At 41.8% G+C, this 20,169-nt stretch overlaps 1 protein-coding gene across 2 annotated transcripts in view; it reads right to left on the reverse strand.

Annotated features, from left to right (window-relative positions):
* The window catches only part of LOC124144871 (protein MON2 homolog), a 119,624-nt gene that overhangs the window by 84,847 nt on the left and 14,608 nt on the right, over positions 1 to 20,169 (reverse strand). Inside the window, exons 2-3 of one of the 2 annotated variants that reach the window (XM_048396779.1) lie at positions 923 to 988; positions 69 to 179 (exon numbers count right to left, since the gene is read on the reverse strand). In XM_048396779.1, the coding sequence (XP_048252736.1) occupies positions 69 to 179; positions 923 to 925 (114 nt within the window). In that variant the 5' untranslated portion in view covers positions 926 to 988. Of the gene's footprint in view, positions 1 to 68; positions 560 to 922; positions 989 to 20,169 lie in introns of both variants that reach the window. The other variant, XM_048396780.1, reaches the window with a different exon arrangement.

Genomic DNA, 20,169 nt, shown 5'->3' on the forward strand with positions numbered 1-20,169 from the left:
GGTCTATCCCACATGCAAAATATGTCTTATCGTTGCTAGGTATATGATAAAAAAGTTTATATACTCACAAGATTGCCATGCAGTGGCGGTTCATATTTGAACATAAGCGCTGCTTTCACTAAGGCTGTGACAGCCTCGGCTCCCCAACTCCTCATACCAGCATAGGGATGCTGACAAACCTAAGACGAACATAATGTTACATATTTATACACAATAACAGTATCTTAAGCAATAAAAATATCTACTCAAGTATTCATTTAAAAATGTCTGAAAATTTCCTTTCAAACAAGTACCCAGAAACTAGGAGTCAATTTTAGAATATTTCTTTTTGCTCATCTTTAGTCAATTTTAAAGGAAATTTTCAAACAATAAAACAAACATATAATCCACTTATTCATATGATACATAATTATATGACATTCAACAAAACAGTATGATCTCTCACAATATTGAATAATACATAAAATGTATGTGTGTGTGTGTGAGCTGGAATAAAAGTCAAGTTGACAAGTCATAAGTTCCCAGTTAGGAAACGCGATAAGTTGACAAAGATCCAGTTCTGAAAATAAAGAGAAAAGATATTAAAACATTCAAATCAATCCTTAAATCACAGCTCCATCGTCTTGATCGTTTTCTGATCGAAACGCGATCCATATACTTAGAATTGATACAATGATCATAGATTTTCCTCTTGGCATTTGGATAATCATTCAGAGTTGGGAAAGCAATGATACCATTTATTACACGGACTTGTCTCTATTAATAAACTTGTGCCAACTTGATACCTGCTAATGAAACCCTGATAGCCTAATACAGTAAATGTATTCATTTAAAACATTTGATTTCTTACATAAGACTTTGCTTTAGGCAGCTAGTATTTAGAGTACATCATAGGCAATTCTTAACCTAAAGTCATACATACCATTCATCTTGACTGCCATCTTGCAAATAACTTGTTAGGCTGGAGCCATCTTTTCTTCAAAACAGCCTGGAAAGAAATATAATTCTTGTGAGAATTTTTCCAAACTGTATGTTGCTAACCTTCTCTGTAATAAAAGCGTATTTTACTGATTTCTTGTCATTCTCTGGTTGACTCCACTGATTGGGATGTCATTGTTTCGTGAGGTGAGGTGAAATGGGGTTTAACATCGCGTCCAAGATTATTGCACTTATATAGCGACGTGCATGTACGTGTGTGTGTGGCTGCTTGTACTAGTCCGGACTGATGCCGATTTATAGTGCTAGCCCACTGAGATACCATGCCGCAGTTTAACATGAATACCCCACTCAGACACAGTATACTGACTCCGGGCCGACCAGTCCTTGTTTTAGCCCCTTAATGCCGAGCGCCAGACAGGGTAACAACAAGTACCATCTTTTAACGTCTTTTGGTATGACACGGTCGGGGATCGAACCCCGGACCTTCCGCTCTCCGGGCGGACGCTCTTCCACTAGACCACGGAGGCGGTCCAATGTTTCATGTTACTTTGCAGTGATATCTCATTCCATAATGAAGGCATAATAAATGGGCCATGTTCTGCAATGGTGTCCTTTTCACAGACACTGGTTATTAGCAGTGTCTCCACTGCATAAACTTTTAGAGGAGTGGGGCGTGAGACTTGCTTGAAAACAAAAGGAGAGGGAGTCTCATCAACTTGACTCCAGGGAAAGGAAAAATAGGGTGAAACTTTCTTGCCAAGGAGAGGAACACAAGGAGGAGACTTACATGTCAAGAATATGAGTGGGGGTCTCACCGACAGGACTCAATATTGTTAAAAAGGGTGAGAGTTTCACAGATTAGACTCTAAGAAAAGGCATCTTCCCGAGGCAAGAGAGTTAACTGACTTTAAAAGTCCAGTTTCCACCTTTGCCGAACTAGGCTGGTATTATGGAGTTACATTTTGGCTGGACTAACGAGTCTATGCATAGTCCAATCAAACTTGCGCACCGAAATCGAAATCTGGTTTCGTTAACTGTCATGCAGATTTCGGTCAACTGCAGGTTTTGCAAAGCATGTGCACCGCCAACTCGGTGTCAACAGATATTTTCCAAATCTTTTCATGTTTTTAATCAAGGTGCTGACGTGATTTGATGCACTTTCGCGATGTAAGATCCGTTTTATCACAATATAGATCTTGGTTATTGATCAGATCGTCTTGACGTGGCACTGTCATTTTGTTTGAAGCAAATGCAAGTGAGACGAGGGGTGGAATCTGATTGGTCCATAGGAGAGGCATGGAAGGGACATAACGTTATAGCCACTGGTGGCGCAATGATCGAGCCCAGGAATTTCACCCTAGTTCGGCAAGGGTGGAAACTGGACTTTTATAGTCGGTTACGGTAACTCCCTTGCCTCGGGAAGATGAGAAAAGGAACAAAAGGGTGAAACTCTCTTTCAAGAAGAGGAGTGAAAGGTTGGTGACATTTGCTTGTCAAAAAGAGGATCAGGGTACAATAACATGGGATCCCTATAATTGCTGACCACCTTTCAGCATCTTTTGGTATGAGTGAGAGAATGATAATTGTTTAAAAAACGGCTTCAACAATCTTGCAGCGATCTTTTGGTACGATATGGCTGGGGATCGAACCGCCGACCTTCTGCTCTCTTGGCAGACACCCAAACCAACAGAACAATGGATTACAATAGATGCTGACTGACGACTTTCATGAAATAACCTTTGAGCCAGATCAGCAAGACAATGGGGTATCATGTTGAGTCTATACGACCTCCATACAATATGAATCTGTTTTTATAAGTTCCATTGTTTTTCCCGAAATGTTATTTGAGAACTGAACTGTCTACATTAATGCTCAGTTTTTGCAATCAATTCTATCACTGTATCATCCAGACATGAAAGTTACATCTCTATCTTCAAAGGATCAAGATTTTGAAAATAAAAGCAAATGCCATCTGAAGATTTACTGAGAAAGTAAAATGTGAAAAGCTGGACTTCTTATTGATAACATCTGTGTAAAACTTGGGGGTAAGATATTTTAGGCAAGACGTCAGCATCCCATGGGCACCAATTGCGTCCCCCTTCTTGCTGATCTTTTTCTTTATGCATATGAGCCGAAGTTCTGCTCAGATTGGCAAAGTCAAAACAAGGTCATTTGGCCAAGAAGTTTAACCTAAGCTTCAGATATCGATGATCTTATATTGTTCAATAACCATCAAATAGGCAGTTCCCTTCCACTGATTTACCCACCTGAACTGGAACTAAAGGAGACCAGTAAAACTGCCTCATATGTGAAATGCTGGATGTCCTCTGAGAGAACGTCCATGTGAAATTTGGGGGACACCAATTGTGATCTCCTGCCTGCTTATCGGATTCTTTTTGCGTAGGAGTCAGAATTTTCTGATCGAATTGGCAAAAAGAAAACAAGGACTTTCGCGAGGTAGTTTAATGTAGGCTTCAGATATATTGATGATCTGATATCGTTTAATCATGGTCAAATAGCCAATTCCCTTCCATGGATAAACACACCTGAGCAAGAAATTTAAAGGACCACTGAAACTGTCTCATATCTCCCCTATTTATATCTTTCATAAAGATTCAGAGTGACAATAAAATATCTACAAAATATTCCAGCATCTCTTTTGAGGTACAATCGAGCATGCTCTTTCTTGCTTGAAATTGTTTGATCTGGGTTACAGTGAGTGAGTGAGCGAGTATGGTTTTACGCCGCTTTTGGTAATATTCCAGCAATATCACGGCGGGGGACACCAGAAATGGGCTTCACACATTGTACCCATGCGAAGGCTTTAACCACCAGGCTACCCGACCGCCCCGATCTGGGTTACAATATTCAAGGCCTCAGTAAAGCTTTCAAACTGTTTTAGGGTAGATATTTTATGTGGGGGAATAATACAAATTTTACACATTGTGGCCAAAATGATGTCTGATGCAATTCCCTATTTTGTCTTGTACCATATGATCCCATGTTTTTTCCAGGTGAACAATTGACTTGCCTTTGCATGTGTTTGTGATGATGCCACAGGTGAGGCAGGATAAGCTCACTTTTTAAGGAACACCTGGTATCACTAATTGATAGTGATTCATAAACACATGCTTTTGATATGATTGGAATCAAACAATGGAGATTTTGTATCATTTTTGTCCAAATAATTATCAATTGCCAAGATATCTTTTTAAACAATGTAAATGGGGTCTAGTAGAGCAGGACACACATCCTTATAGTCAACACTTGGTGTCATCACTGATTTCCCCCCACTAGTTTGCCTTTTACGTCCAATGGAATCTGTTTGGGGAGATAATTGAGACTGGTTAGTCTCTGGCATTGATATTTTATATTAATACATTCGATAGCTATGCGATAAATTGCAAAGAGCAATGAAGAACGAAGCGGGGTTTATTTCACGATAAAACATTGTTCTATCATAACCTCATTTCCGGAGATTTAAATATGTGCTCGCAACTTGATGAGGTCATATATTGGACGGCGTTATTTTTAAGAGGGAAGTGTCTAGCAAATTGTGCCCAATAATTGTAGCTGGGTATGCAGATAAACACAGTGGCCGAACGGTCACAAGGAAAAGTAGGAGAGATATGACAATCGGTTTTAGGAGAAAAGGTACGGATAATCAACATGAGGAGTTTATGCAGGCAATACCAAACTTAACTGTTCATAAAATTGCCGAGGTCGGATTCTATTCAGGGAGTCATCATCATTAAAACTAAGGTTACTATTTCCAAAACTTGTACATTTTACCAACGTCCTTAAAGAGGCTGTGCATGATGTTGTCGTTAAACGCTGAGACAGTACATGCCCCTCGTGGTTTATTCCCCCTGCAGTGTTTTATTGTACAATAGACAACTCCCACTCGTCTTTTATTTCTCAAAGGAAGTGTACTGTCTCACCGATTAAAGACTGGGTAACAATTTGCAAAAAAACTAAGGGGGCCTGTCAAGCAACGCTACAGTTGTCATCAATAACATGTCAGTTAGAGTCTCATTGGGATGTTATGTTTTATCATCATACGTTACCATGGTTACCAACCATATATTATTAAAAAAAATATACAATGAATTATGAGCACCTGGCATCACTGTTTTATAGGTACCTATGAAGATCCGGGTTGAATAGGTCTTCAGCTACCCATGCTTGCCATAAAAGGCGACTATGTTTGTCGTAAGAGGCGACTAACGGGATCAGGTGGTTAGGCTCGCTGACTTGGTTGATGCATGTCATTGTATCCCAATTTTGTGGATCGATGCTCATGATGTCAATCACTGGATTGTCTGGTCCAGACTCGATTACTGACAGACTGCAGTCATATAGCTGGAATATTGCTGAGTGTGGTGTTAAACAACAAACAAACAAACAAACACACTGTTTTATAGCTAATCATACAGTAAACACATGCTTAAGATGTAGTTAGAATCTTACAGTGGACTCTGCTAAAAGTTCTTATTCTGGAAAGGGTTTACTCAAAGGCCATGAATGATGTAACAATCGACAAAAAATAGGCCACGCCCACTAGCACACATCTGTTTCCTGATTGGCTGAAATTAGAACAGGCAGGTCTTGTTTTGCATTATTGCACTGAGCGATGTCAATGATTTTGTACTGTTGTCTACATTTTTTTATGTGTTAATGATAAAATAACCAGTCTGTGAAGTTATCATTGTTGACATATTTATTTATAAGGATTGATACATGGTTGTGCATTGATGGAGCTGCATGGATTTCCACAGAATGCATGCCGGTTTTTACTCATATAACTCCATAAACACACAAAATTATTGATGTCAAAAAATGTGTCATCATCATCATCATCATCATCATCATCATCATCATCATCATCTTATTATTATTATTATTATTTACAGATTAAAATAAAAAATGCAGCAAAAAGGGTTTGGGTGATACTGGCACAGTTAGGCATATCATCAGCTCAGGGCCCTTGCCCCCTCTACACACAGCCCAGACAGCGAATGGGACTTCTCCCAGGAAGCGCTGCCTTGTCAAACCCACCCAGAACTTTTCGGAGAATGTGAAGACTCCCCAACACTGCAGCCTTCTGCATTACCCAGATTGTCAGAAGGGCTGTATTCCTGGTAGCAAACCCGGGTACTCTCCCAGTGTCAGTCAACAGATTGGGAGGTACCAAACCTAAGGCACCTAAGAACAATGGGGAGTCGGACAACTTAATACTATTATTATTATTTTTTTAATTATTATTATTGATGTTGTTGTTGAGTCAGGACCAGACAATCCATTGATTGACATCATGAGCATCGATCTACACAATTGGGATATGATGACATAGCCCGACCACCCGATCCCGTCAGTTGCCTGACGACAACCATGCATTGCTGAAGACACATTCTGACCCAGATCTTCACGGGTCTACGAGAGATGGATATTCCTTTTGTATTCATGGGTTTTGAGAACAAGAGCTTCTCTGATGAATATCGTTCCTACAATATCACTGTGATAATGGCCTACATTGCATCTGTCAAACAGTCATTTCTTCGTAAATTCAAAGCTATTCACCCGCGCACAGATGACACGTGCACTTCACAAAGACCAATCAAGGCCACACCATCCCTTTACACAAGAGACCAACTCGGACTTAATCTGTCATTGAATAGGGATCATCATCTCTGGTCAGAGATAAAACTCATCAATATTGATGCCATATGTCAGGCTATATACTCCTCACAATCAAACATAGTTATTGGGAAGTGGAAATATTGGAAAATCCACTGACGGCAAAACGTTCACAATGTGCCCTGATCTGTAGGCATTATATACATACCATTAAAAATACTTGAAATAGCTCCGAGAAAGTTTTGAAATGTTGTCCAACATGATGGCTCCCAGGCTACATTTGAAATGAAGTACATAACACTTTTTACCTGTATTGTTAAAAATGACATGCAATTTGTAACGTTTCTTTCGCGAAAACGCTCACTGTCAAAAACATTTTACATCTTCTCAATCAAGATTCAGCTGCAAGAACATGACATTTATTTTAAGATGATGTACACTAAGAGGCAAAATGGACATGGATTATTTTCTAAAATGACAAAAATGCATTTTAACTTGATGAAAAACAAGCCAAGATTGATGTTAATAACATGCAAACTTTCCGAAAATGGTGATTTTACCAGAAAGTCAGAGCAATCAATCTGATAGCTTAATACTCAAAAAGGGGCAAAACAATTATCAACAGATTTTCCAACCAGGATGATAGTTGAGTTTTTGTCCCTGGGAACTAGATTCTTAACATACTAGATATGTCAATCACTATTATTTGTGGCCGCAGTGACCACAAAACTGAGAATGAAGAAATTTTGAAATTGACAAACCTGTCTCAAGTAATGTCAAACAGTTGATATTTGTGGAATCCATTTGAAAACGAAGACATGAAAAAACACAATTCTAATGTTTAAAAACTTATTTTGAAAACTTTAGCGGATTTTGTAAAATCATGAGTCATAATAATGGCCATGTGATGTTAGCCACATATATTAACACTAAGAGAGAACTGAATTGCAGCGAAAATGGGTTTAAAATGTCCATCTTGTAAGCTAATAATGTTAGACCACTTTGCTCATAAATGTAGGAAGGCTGTTTAATGGTTCAAAACTGCTACGCTGACTGAGTAGCAGCTTAATAAGAGCCATAAATTCCGTAGCTCACCAGACATGATTTATACAGACAGGAACATTCGGTTAGAATCTAAATGTAAGGAGTGAGTGAGTGAGTGAGTTTAATGCCCCTTTTAACAGTATTCCAGTCATATCACGGCGTGTCACCTTAATGTGGGAGGAAAGCCTGAAGTGATGCAGGCCTTAGACGTTTACCACTTCGGTGAAACCCACGAGCATGGGTATGGTGCAGACAAACCTAGAAACATAATCGGGGCGAACCGGGATTCGAACCCTCAATCATAGGTTTCTGGCGTGCCCAAGGGACGCAACTCTGCACAGCGAATCGCAACGCCTTAGACGACTGGGCCACCTGTGCCCCCCTAAATGCAAGGAAATATAACAAGTCCATGGTACAGAATAAACATACTCGATTATCCACCCAAACAGATTCCATATACTGAAACTTATATGAATGGATGCGAAAAGGTGTTAGCGAAAAGGGTAAGCATGTCCTGCCCTGTCCCGCCCTGTCCCGCCCTGCAGGTAGAATCTGCCACTCACACAATAAGAAGTTTGAGCGTTTGTTACTAGCCTGTTGCCGCAGTAGTCCTGCCATGCGACGGTGGACTGTGAATAAATAAGACAATTAAGTGATGGACCAGAAAATCTGGTGACACATTTACTGATTTTGTTGAACCAGGCCCGCCATGCACAAGCACAGAGACTGTGTGACACACAAGCACAGAGACTGTGTGACACACAAGCACAGAGACTGTGTGACACACAAGCACAGAGACTGTGTGACACACAAGCACAGAGACTGTGTGACACACAAGCACAGAGACTGTGTGACACACAAGCACAGAGACTGTGTGACACACAAGCACATGACAACAGGCCATGTTTAAATTCTCTGCATGAGTGATTATCTCGTGCCAATGACTAAACATACAATGACGTACTATCAGCTTCGTCACATGTTATGACCACTCTACAGGGGTAGGGTGATGGTACGTGGGAGGGTGTGTGTGGGGGGTGGTGTGTGTGTGTGTGTGTGGGGGGGGGGGGGGGGGGGGGGGGGGGGGAGAGATGGTGAGGGGTGGGTGTGGGTGTGGGTGTAGGGTGGGTGTGGGTGTGGGTGTGGATGTGGGTGGGTGTGGGTGTGGGTGTGGATGTGTGTGGGTGTGGGTGTGGGTGTGGGTGTGGATGTGTGTGGGTGTGGGTGTGGGTGTGGGTGTGGGTGTGGATGTGTGTGGGTGTGGGTGTGGGTGTGATGGTGGGTGGGTGTGGGTGTGGGTGTGGGTGTGGGTGTGGATGTGTGTGGGTGTGGGTGTGGATGTGTGTGGGTGTGGGTGTGGGTGTGATGGTGGGTGGGTGTGGGTGTGGGTGTGGATGTGTGTGGGTGTGGGTGTGGGTGTGGGTGTGGATGTGTGTGGGTGTGGGTGTGGGTGTGATGGTGGGTGGGTGTGGGTGTGGATGTGGGTGGGTGTGGGTGTGGGTGTGGGTGTGGATGTGTGTGGGTGTGGGTGTGGGTGTGATGGTGGGTGGGTGTGGGTGTGGGTGTGAGTGTGGGTATGGGTATGGGTATGGGTGGATATTGATGTGGATGTGGATGTAGGTGTAGGGTGGATGTGGGTGTGGATTTGTGTGGATGTGGATGTAGGTGTAGGTGTAGGATGGGTGTGGGTGATGGTGTAGTGTGGGTGTGTGTGTAGGGTGTGGATGTGGATGTGGGTATAGGGTAGGGTGTGGTGTGGCTGGGGCTGGGGGTGTAGTGTGGGTGTGTGTGTAGGGTGTGGATGTGGATGTGGGTATAGGGTAGGGTGTGGTGTGGCTGGGGCTGGGGGTGTAGTGTGGGTGTGGATGTAGGGTGTGGATGTGGGTATAGGGTAGGGTGTGGGTGTAGGTGTAGGATGGATGTGGCTGGGGCTGGGGGTGTAGTGTGGGTGTGGGTGTAGGGTGTGGATGTGGATGTGGTTATAGGGTAGGGTGTGGTGTGGCTGGGGCTGGGGGTGTAGTGTGGGTGTGGGTGTGGGTGTGAATGTGGGTATGGATGTGGATGTTGGTGTAGGTGTAGGGTGTGGGTGTGGGTGTAGGTGTAGGGTGTGGGTATGGGTGGGGGTGCAGTTCCCTTCACTCAATAGATGTTATGGCAATATGACATCTGACTCGGTATATCTTGACTATCTGTAAACCTGTAGTTGTGAAAAGATGTAAGGATTATACTTCTACAGATCATCCCCACTACCAAACATCATGTACTACTGAAGAGAATGGACTGCCTCCGTGGTCTAGTGGTAGAGCGTCCACACGGAAAGCGGAAGGTCCGGGGTTCGATCCCCCTCCCCATCATACCAAAGATGTTAAAAAGTGGTACTTCTTTTTACCCTGTCTGGTGCTCAGCATTAAAGGGCTCAAGCAAGGACTGGTCGGCTCGGAGACAGTATACTGTGTCTGAGTGGCGTATTCATGTTAAACTGCGGCATGGTATCTCAGTGGGCTAGCACTATAAATCGCCATCAGTCCGGACAAGTACAAGCAGCCACACACACATGTGCATGCATATCATTATTTGTGTATAATACGCACTCGTGTGTTATGTGCACCCTTAATTTTGAGTAATTAAATTCTGAAAAAATATATCTGTCGTATATAAACATTTCAGGCTGTCAGCATAAACCCCGAAATTTATCTGTCAACTCTGTTTTTTTCACCAAAATGATATTCTAATAAGAGCCCCTATTTCTAATTTTGTGAGAGCCCTGGGCGCTTATTACGTTGTTTACGGTAACCTTGAAAAGACAAAAAACGGAATGTATTTCATCAAATTTCCATGGCGACCACTGTTCCAACTGATGACTACGGCCAAGAGGTGTGTGTAATTTGGAAATAACTTTGTAAACAGAGAGAAGCAATCAGCAGAGCTCTACATTCAACAATAGGGTCACTGACATCGGAGAATGATGATGTTGCTATTATCACTCATCAATGTTGCTCATCAGTGTGGCTTGTTTATACCCCTCGTCAATAGCATGTGTAGGAAAGATCTTACAGGATACAGTCAACATGGTCAAGCAATTTGTTAAACTACCAAATTTCATTGAGGTGAGGTGAGGTGAGGTGAGGTGTGGTGAGGTGAGGTGAGGTGAGGTGAGGTGAGGTGAGGTGAGGTGAGGTGAGGTGAGTGAGTGAGTGAGTGAGTTGGGTTTAACGCCGCTTTTAACAGTATTCCAGTTATATCGCGGCGTGTCAGCTCAATGTGGGAGGAAAGCCCGAAGTGATGCAGGTCTCAGACGTTTACCACTTCGGTGAAACCCACGAGCACGGGTATGGTGCTGACAAACCTAGAAACATAATCGGGGCGAACCGGGATTCGAACCCACAATCATAGGTTTCTGGCGTGCCCAAGGGACGCAACTCTGCACAGCGAATCGCGGCGCCTTAGACGACCGGGCCACCCGTGCCCCCTTGAGGTGAGGTGAGGTGAGGTGAGGTGAGGTGAGGTGAGGTGAGGTGGGGTTTAACGTCGCGTCCAAGATTATTGCACTTATATAGCGACGTGCATGTACGTGTGTGTGTTTGTGTGGCTGCTTGTACTAGTCCGGACTGATGCTGACTTTATAGTGCCAGCCCACTGAGATACCATGCCGCAGTTTAACATGAATACCCCACTCAGACACAGTATACTGACTCCAAGCCCACCAGTCCTTGTTTTAGCCCCTCAATGCCGAGTATCAGACAGGGTAACAACAAGTATCATCTTTTAACATCTTTTGGTATGACACGGACGGAGATCAAACCCCGGACCTTCCACTCTCTGGGCAGACAGTCTACCATGGAGGTGGGCTTATCTGCTAAGAATGTTTAGAAAGGATTATGAGTTTGGATATTGTAATAGTGTTATGAAACATTTGACAAAGTGAGAGACAAATATGACATGAACTCATTCCCACGAAATAATAAATTGAGTGAGTGAGTATGGTTTTACGCCACTTTTAGCACTATTCCAGCAATATCACGGCGGGGGACAGTAGAAATGGGCTTCACACCTTTTTCCCATGTTGGGAATCGAACCCGGCTCTTCAGCGTGACGAGTGAACACTTTAACCACTAGGCTACCCGCCGCCCCACGAAATAATAAAAACAAGGTTACATCACATGTTTTCAATAAAAATCAAGGGGTCTTTTCCACTCAAATGAATATTGATTACTTCATACTGCCACTGAGTAAAAAATGATGGGTTTTTTTGCCATCAATATATCAGTTTCTACAAGTGTGAAAATAAAAATGCCACTTTCAATATTGTGAAGGTCTAGTAATTTGGGTGGTCCCCACATCAACCATAGCTGGGGCATATTGAAGAAATTACGCCTCATCTACCACACGTGAGTACTGTCAGCCCTCATTACCTTCTGACCTTCCAGTCACATCAGCTTCTTTACACGATCAAATACATCCTTGTGTATCTTACATGTTTGACTTCTCCTTAAAAAATCCTTTTACACCACAAAACCCAATATCATAAAAATGTTATCTCCCATTTCAATTTGCATCTTCATAAAACCCTTCAAAGCTGATCTCAAACCCAGTTATCAGAAAGTTATCTCCCATTTGAATCCGCATCTGCGTTAAATCTTTCCATCTTGATCTCAAAGCCAGTTATGGTGTTATCACCTGCATTTTTGCACAACTCTGATCTCAAAACAGAGTCATCACACAGTTATCTCCCATGTCGACCCTGAACCATTATCAGATAAAAGCCTCCATTATCTCAAAGTTACTTCCTATTTCCACTGGCACCTCACTAAATCATTTTCAAATCTGTTAGTACAATATTAAAAAATGTTCAATTAAACTTTCTTGCCCATAAAATTCTAAAAGTTCTTTTGATGTGTTTCTAAATTCTAAATTTTCCAGTCAGACTCCTCCTACACTCCTAGCTTTGAATTTCTACATCCTTACCCAACTTGGTTCAGAAAATTATCTCATGCAAAAAATTCCTCAACTATCTCTAATATTGGTAGCTCAACAAAAACAACGGACGAACGGGAGGACGGAGGGACAGACAGACAGATATCCCCCGTATAACATAAAAATTAACGTAGGTACATTATACTTCATGTCAGAAAATCCTACTCATTTCCAAACTATTCCAAAGAGATTTCTATGAATGTTAATCTCTTCTTGATAGGAAGCACGATTGCAATATACTGTCGGAGTAATTAATCACTGCATCCTATGTAAGGAACATTGTTAGTCACAGTAAACTGGAACTCCCGCATCGTCCACCATTGTCCTTCGCAACATGTCAATCAGCAAGGACAATGCTTCCTGATAAGGACAAAGGAGATAGGCACCTGAGACCAATGAATGAAAATGACAATAAACTCCCCACAAATTGTCCCGTCTTTGTGGCACAAATGAGACATGATTAACGACTACTGTATGACAGACAAAAATACCTGCGTCAACTCCTATCATGTTAGGTGTCTGGCTTCCCCGTCACGTTTTTACACAATGTGCAAGCTAAAAAAGGAAAATGTAGAGCAGGATTAATTGTGTACAAAATTTGCCTTATACTGCTGCCAGTCGTATGAGGAACTGTTTTGTTAAGCACATTTGAGAAACCAGTTCAATATAGTCAGTTCAGTGTCTGCTTAATCATGAGGGGCGGTCGGATAGCCTAGTGGTTAAAGCGTTCGCTCGTTACGCCGAAGACCCGGGTTCGATTCCCGACATGGGTACAATGTGTGAAGCCCATTTCTGGTGTCCTCCGCCGTGATATTGCTGGAATATTGCTAAAAGCGGCGTAAAACAATACTCACTCACTCGCTGCTTAAACATGTGTAGAAGTAGGAAAGAAACCTTTTTAGACATCCAAGTTTACTGTAAATCATGTAATTAATGCACCACCAAATGAATATGGGTGTTGAACCACTGCATAAACTGCATCACGAATATTAATGTGAGCTTACCAACCATTGAAATTTAAAACCTACTCACCAAACACCACCAAGACTTTCGTCATATGGCACAGATTGATATATACAGTTCGATATACCATGTTTTTCACAAACTTAACGTCTGCCTCTTCATATGTGATCTGACGTCCACGACATCAAGAACAGAAAATTCCACATACGTCATATTCATCATCATCTGAGATTGGTCAGGTCAACCGACAAAGATGTGTAAAATGTGAGTGAGCACAATCCTTTGACTCTAATTGAGGACTGTTTAGTGGCTGCTGTTATAGTAGTGGACATTTTCACCACGTGGTTGAGCAGTGCTTTGAATCTGATCATGAGATTATTTGACAAGGTTACAGAGAATAAAGACGCCGTCATACATGGTTAGCGACTGACATAACTGTTTGTAAACAAACAAACCACACTTGACAGGGCACTTCACGAGAAGCACTAAATCTAGCACTCACCTACAATGTTTATTGGGAACCTGCTATGGACGTCATTGATTCCGTCATGTGAGTGAGTGAGTGAGTTGGGTTTAACGCCGCTTTTAACAGTATTCCAGTCATATCACAGCGTGTCAGCTTAATGTGGGAGGAAAGCCTTAAGTGATGCAGGTCTCAGACGTTTACCACTTCGGTGAAACCTACGAGCACGGGTATGGTGTTGAAAAACCTAGAAACATAATCGGGGAGAACAGGGATTCGAACCCACAATCATAGGTTTCTGGCGTGCCCAAGGGCTGCAACAATGCACAGTGAATCGCGGCGCCTTAGACGACTGGGCCACCCGTGCCCCCTCGATTCTGTCATGTACAGTGATTACCATACATGTTGGTTGATATATGAAGACTTACTCATATTCAAGAGATATTAGATTGGTTCGATGGACAAACGAACATACTGGTACGTTGTGTGAACCAACCCTTCTGTGTGACGTTATAGATCCATGATTCGAGATGCACCATTTGCCTCGTGCAGGATTAGCGTGTAAAGTTTGGAAATCATGTGCAGCACATCATGATAACATAAAGACATGTGGTAACACTTGAGTGATTTTTAGTTTTCTTATTAAGTGGTACACATTGGAAAACATCTCTTCTTAATATAATACTTCTCTGTGTTTCTATGGTTTGCATTTCTTAATGCGGGGAGAATATAAGCTCTAAAAAAAAGAAAGAAGGGGGGAATTGGGGCCATCGGTGTAACAAAAGAACACTTCAACCACATGACCATGCCATGAGTGAATGAATGAGTGAGTTTGGTTTTACGCCGCTTTTAGCAATATTCCAGCAATATCACGGCGGGGGACACCAGACATGGGCTTCACACATTGTACCCATGTCGGGATTCGAACCCGGGTCTTCGGCGTGACGAGCGAACGCTTTAACCACTAGGCTACCCGACCGCCCCTGACCATGCCATGTAAAATGTTGTCTTCAGTTACATATTTCAACTTACTGCATTGCAGTATAAAAATATTACACAGCATTAACTCAATGAAAAATATATGAAATATGAAATATAACTCACTGAAAGACATACATGTATTTTGTATCTCTTACCTCTATTCATTCCTAACTGAATATTTGTGGATCAGAAACGAGTGAGTGAGTGAGTTGGGGTTAACATCACTTTAAACAGTATTCCTTTTATATCAAGAGTCCGCCCAGGAGAGCGGAAGGTCCGGGGTTCGATCCCCGGCCACGTCATACCAAAAGACGTTAAAAGATGGTACTTGTTGTTACCCTGTCTGGCGCTCGGCATTAAAGGGCTAAAACAAGGACTGGTCGGCTCGGAGTCAGTATACTGTGTCTGAGTGGGGTATTCATGTTAAACTGCGGCATGGTATCTCAGTGGGCTAGCACTATAAATCGGCATCAGTCCGGCAGCCACACACACACGTGCATGCATGTCGATATATAAGGGCAATAATCTTGGACGCGACGTTAAACCCAATTTCACCTCACCTAATGATGAGCTTGATGAGGGAGGAAAGCCTGAAGTGATGCAGGTCTCAGATGTTTACCACTTTGGTGAAAAGGACGATTAATGGGTATGGTGCTGACAAACCTAGAAACATAATCAGGGCGAACGGGGGTTGGAACCCACAATCATAGGTTCTTGGCATGCCCAAGGGACACAACTCTGCACAGTGACTTGTGGCACTTTAGATAACTGGGTTACCAGTGCCCTCAAATACAAAAAGAAGTAGTGATACAGTTTCAGTTTTTAATTTAATCTGTTGAATCAATTACCCCAGAAGTGTTACATATCAAACATGAACTCACTGGAATTCAAAGAAGAGAAAGAAATCAATTGTGTCTAAATTATATCAGTTTCAAATTGGATTGTAAAAAAAACCAGGTGATACTTTTTGAATAAACAAAGCCATAGAATTTCAAGCTTAATAGCTTTTTGAAATAGACAACTCAGATGATTTGAAAAAGCATCTGACATTTCGCTTATTAGTTTCATTAAACTCAATTTGCAACAGCAACATAAAAATCGGAACTAATGCCAACAAAATGTCACAGAGGAATTGTATTGATGTTTGTGAGTGATTACTCATTTACACAACTCTCCACTGAGGAATGCATCGATTAACATGTACAACTTCATTGGGTGAGGTGAGGTGAGGTGAGGTGAGGTGAGGTGAGGTGAGGTGAGGTGAGGTGAAATGGGGTTTAACTTCACGTCCAAGATGATTGCACTTATATAGCGACGTGCTTTTGATAGTGCTAGCTCACTGAGATACCATTCTGCAGTTCAACATGAATACCCCACTCAGACACAGTGTACTGACTCCAAGCCGACCAGTCCTTGTTTTAGCCCCTTAATGCCGAGCGCCAGACAGGGTAACAACAAGTACCATCTTTTAACATCTTTTGGCGTGACGCGGCCGGAGATTGAACCAAGGACTTCCGCTCTCCGGGCACGAGTTCATGAGTAAGTTGGGTTTTACACCATTTTTCAGCAATATTCCAGCAATGCCATTTGGGGACAACAGAAATGGGATTCCCATATTTGTATCAATTTGTCTATCAGCGTGACAAGGAAATGCTCTAACCACTGAACCACCAATGACTAATGTTCATGATGAAATCAATCTAACTGCACAGGTACTCTTATAAACTAATGTCAATTTTGTTACACATCTTTTGTTTGCTTGTTTGCTTGTTTGTAGTTTAACGCCACCCTCAGCAATAATCCAGCTATATGACAGCGGTCTGTAAATATTCAAGTCTGGACCAGACAATCCAGTGATTGATATCATGAGCATTGATCCACGCAATTGGGATCGATGACATGCATCAACCAAGTCAGCGAGTCTGACCACCCGATCCCGTTAGTCGCCTCTTATGACAAGCATAGTCGGCTTTTATGGCAAACATGGGTTGCTGAAGACCTATTCTACCCCAGATCTTCATGGGTCTGTTACACATCTGTAAATAAGAGACACTAGCATGACGTAACCATGAATGACTGAGCCAATTAATCCCTTCATGTGTATACATATGGCAGCTGTTGATCTCAGCCCTTTCCAGTTAACCACTCCAATATGAAACAGAAGGCCAATCTGAAGTCGATTCTGGCAAACATCTCTCCAAGGAAGCAGATGAAATCTTCTCCAAGGTGAGAACCTTTCACCTGTTCCAATAAGATTTTTGTCCTTAAGCTAATGTCCATAGAGATCAGAGACTAAATATAACAGGACAGACGCACTTCAGGTTAAAACCAGTGTCGGCATATTTGCATAATGTCTTAAAGATGCAGGATTCTTCACACAAAGCGAGAAAATCAGACACTTTTTGTCATAAAGTGTCAATGATTTTGATTAATCCTCTACACGGATGTCCGCAATTTCAATTATTTGCACAAATCCATTGATTTTCTCTGTGCATGCTAAATCTGTGATTTTGCTACTGCGTAATATTTTTGGACTTTAAATAAACCAAATTGACCTTCTTCACTGTTATCTATAAATTACTGAATTTAATTCAATATTTTCAAGATACACAAATAGAATTTATACTGTAAGCTTTGAGAAATGATCATTTTTACCAAAACAGAAAACCCCACTCGCTGCGCATCGAGAACAATGAACACGGGCTGAGGAATGGGAAAAAAATGTTTTTCTTCATATCACACATGAACATTTTTACGTTGTATCTCTAAATAACTCATTTCCTCCATATTATCAAGGAAATGGCAAATGATAATATTATCAAATCAACTTTTGAACAACTTCACTGAAAGGTGACGAGGATGATTAACTACTTTTGAATTTTGCTATTTACCAAAGAAACCCTATCATATTGCTACAATCAGGAACCTCAGAAATCTTAAAGACTCTGTAAAGCATCTCATGTTAATGTAGCGGGGCGTGGAGTCATCCTTCAGATGACATCCTTACCTTGTCAGCTTGCTGACAGGTTTAACCTCTTTGGTCATGTGGACAAGGCGTACGACCTCGGATCAGAAGGTCCGTGGTTCGAATCCCATCACGGAACTCGGAAATTTTATAGCCGCTACATTGGCGCCCAATGAGGGACTGAGTACGTTCATATTAAATTTGAACAAAATAAGCCACTAGCATCTGTAGGCATCTTAGGTTGAATACTCCCCAAGAAGTTGAGAATGATAACTGGAAAATATACGGATCCACTAGCGTCTGTAGGCATCTTAGGTTGAAAACTTACCAAGAAGTTGAGAATGATAACTGGAAAATATACGGATCCACTAGCATCTGTAGGCATTTTAGGTTGTATACTCCCCAAAAAGTTGAGAATGAAAATATACGGATCCACTGGTCGTGAAACAAATAAACCTTGGATAGATACTAGTATCTGAATAAGTGCAGTATATACATGTATAATGTAATAATAATAATCTTTCAGTGAAAGACGTTCGGCCAAATGTCTCAAATCCTGAATTATCCAGTCTATAATTTCTCCATTATTATGATAAATAATCTAAACCCATTCACTACAATGGTTTTCACCTGGTGAAGATCCGGTTTAAAACTGGTCTTCAGTAGGGCTGTAATGATTAAAAGGCCACTATGCTTGTCGTAAGAGGCGACCAACGGGATCAGGTGTTCAGGCTTGCTGCCTTGGTTGATGCATGTCATCGTACCCCAATTGCATGGATGATGTCAATCACTGGATTGTCTGGTCCAGACTCGATTATATTTACAGACCGCCGTCATATACCTGGATATTATTGCTGAGGTGGGCAAAGAAACAAACAGATACCTACAATATCATCGATACTTAGGTACACACTATACTTAAATCATCAGTTTGTGAGATTGCGATACTCTATAAATAGAACAGGAACTAATAGAGTTACCTCCCACAATGGCAGAAGTAGCATAGCGCCACCTGTAAGCATAGAGCAACACAAGGATTTGGTAGCTGAGGATGCGCCAACTAACTGTTACAGTTCAAAACTATCCCGTCATATAAAACTGTTTTATTCTTAAGGTTTTCTTTGTTAAATTTTTTGAGTTGGCAATAAATAAATGTATGAAGAAAGAGGTTTTAGAGACGTATTTCAGTGATTTCATCATTTCTTACTATTTGATGTGGTGTATCGTGATGCAAGTAGTATCATCAGTCCATATCATCATATGAATCACATCACAACATACCAAGGGGCGGTCGGGTAGCCTAGTGGTTAAAGCGTTGGCTTGTCACGCCGAAGACCCGGGTTCGATTCCCGACATGGGTACAATGCGTGAAGCCCATTTCTGGTGTCCCCCGCCGTGTAATTGCTGGAATATTGCTAAAAGCGGCGTAAAACCATACTCACTCACTCACACAAGATACCAAGTGATACTCAGCTGTAGTCTTCAGCAACCCAAGCGTGTTGTGAGAGGTTTACACACAATCCTCATATAGCTGGAACATTGCTGAGTGCAACAAACAAACAAACAAACAACCAACCATAGTTTCTTTTATATCTCGATTTGAATAGCGTGATGCCAAAGGTTACTGTCCTATCAAAATACATGAGCGAAAGAAATTCTTGATCAAGTTAGCTAAAAGATATCGATGCAATGAAATTGCATCACAATGCTTTGCAGAATATGGAACTTAATGGATGGTCAGACTTTGTGCCTCGTTGATAGCTGAATGTGGCATTAACAAACAATCAAAACATTGACAATAATGGCCAAGGTTCCAGAAGATGGCTCCAAAGAGAAAGTTATCGTGATTATTCATATACTCTACTCTACTACTCTACTCTATGTGCATTGTCACATATTTTTGGTCTGTTTCTGAGTCCTATCTTGGTATTAGACATCATCCTTACATTCAGATTCACTGATTCATTTCAGCTTGGAGAAGAAGATGAATGATTCCAGGTTCACTGCTACAGTCAGCTTGGAGAAGAAGAGTGAGTGAGTGAGTGAGTTGGGTTTAACGCCGCTTTTAACAGTATTCCAGTTATATTGCGGCGTGTCAGCTTAATGTGGGAGGAGAGCCCGAAGTGATACAGGTCTCAGACGTTTACCACTTTGGTGAAACCCACGAGCACGGGTATGGTGCTGACAAACCTAGAAACATAAT

The sequence above is a fragment of the Haliotis rufescens genome, unplaced genomic scaffold (assembly GCF_023055435.1).
Source record: "Haliotis rufescens isolate VD_foot unplaced genomic scaffold, xgHalRufe1.0.p SCAF_16, whole genome shotgun sequence".
Taxonomy (NCBI): Eukaryota; Metazoa; Mollusca; class Gastropoda; order Lepetellida; family Haliotidae; genus Haliotis; species Haliotis rufescens.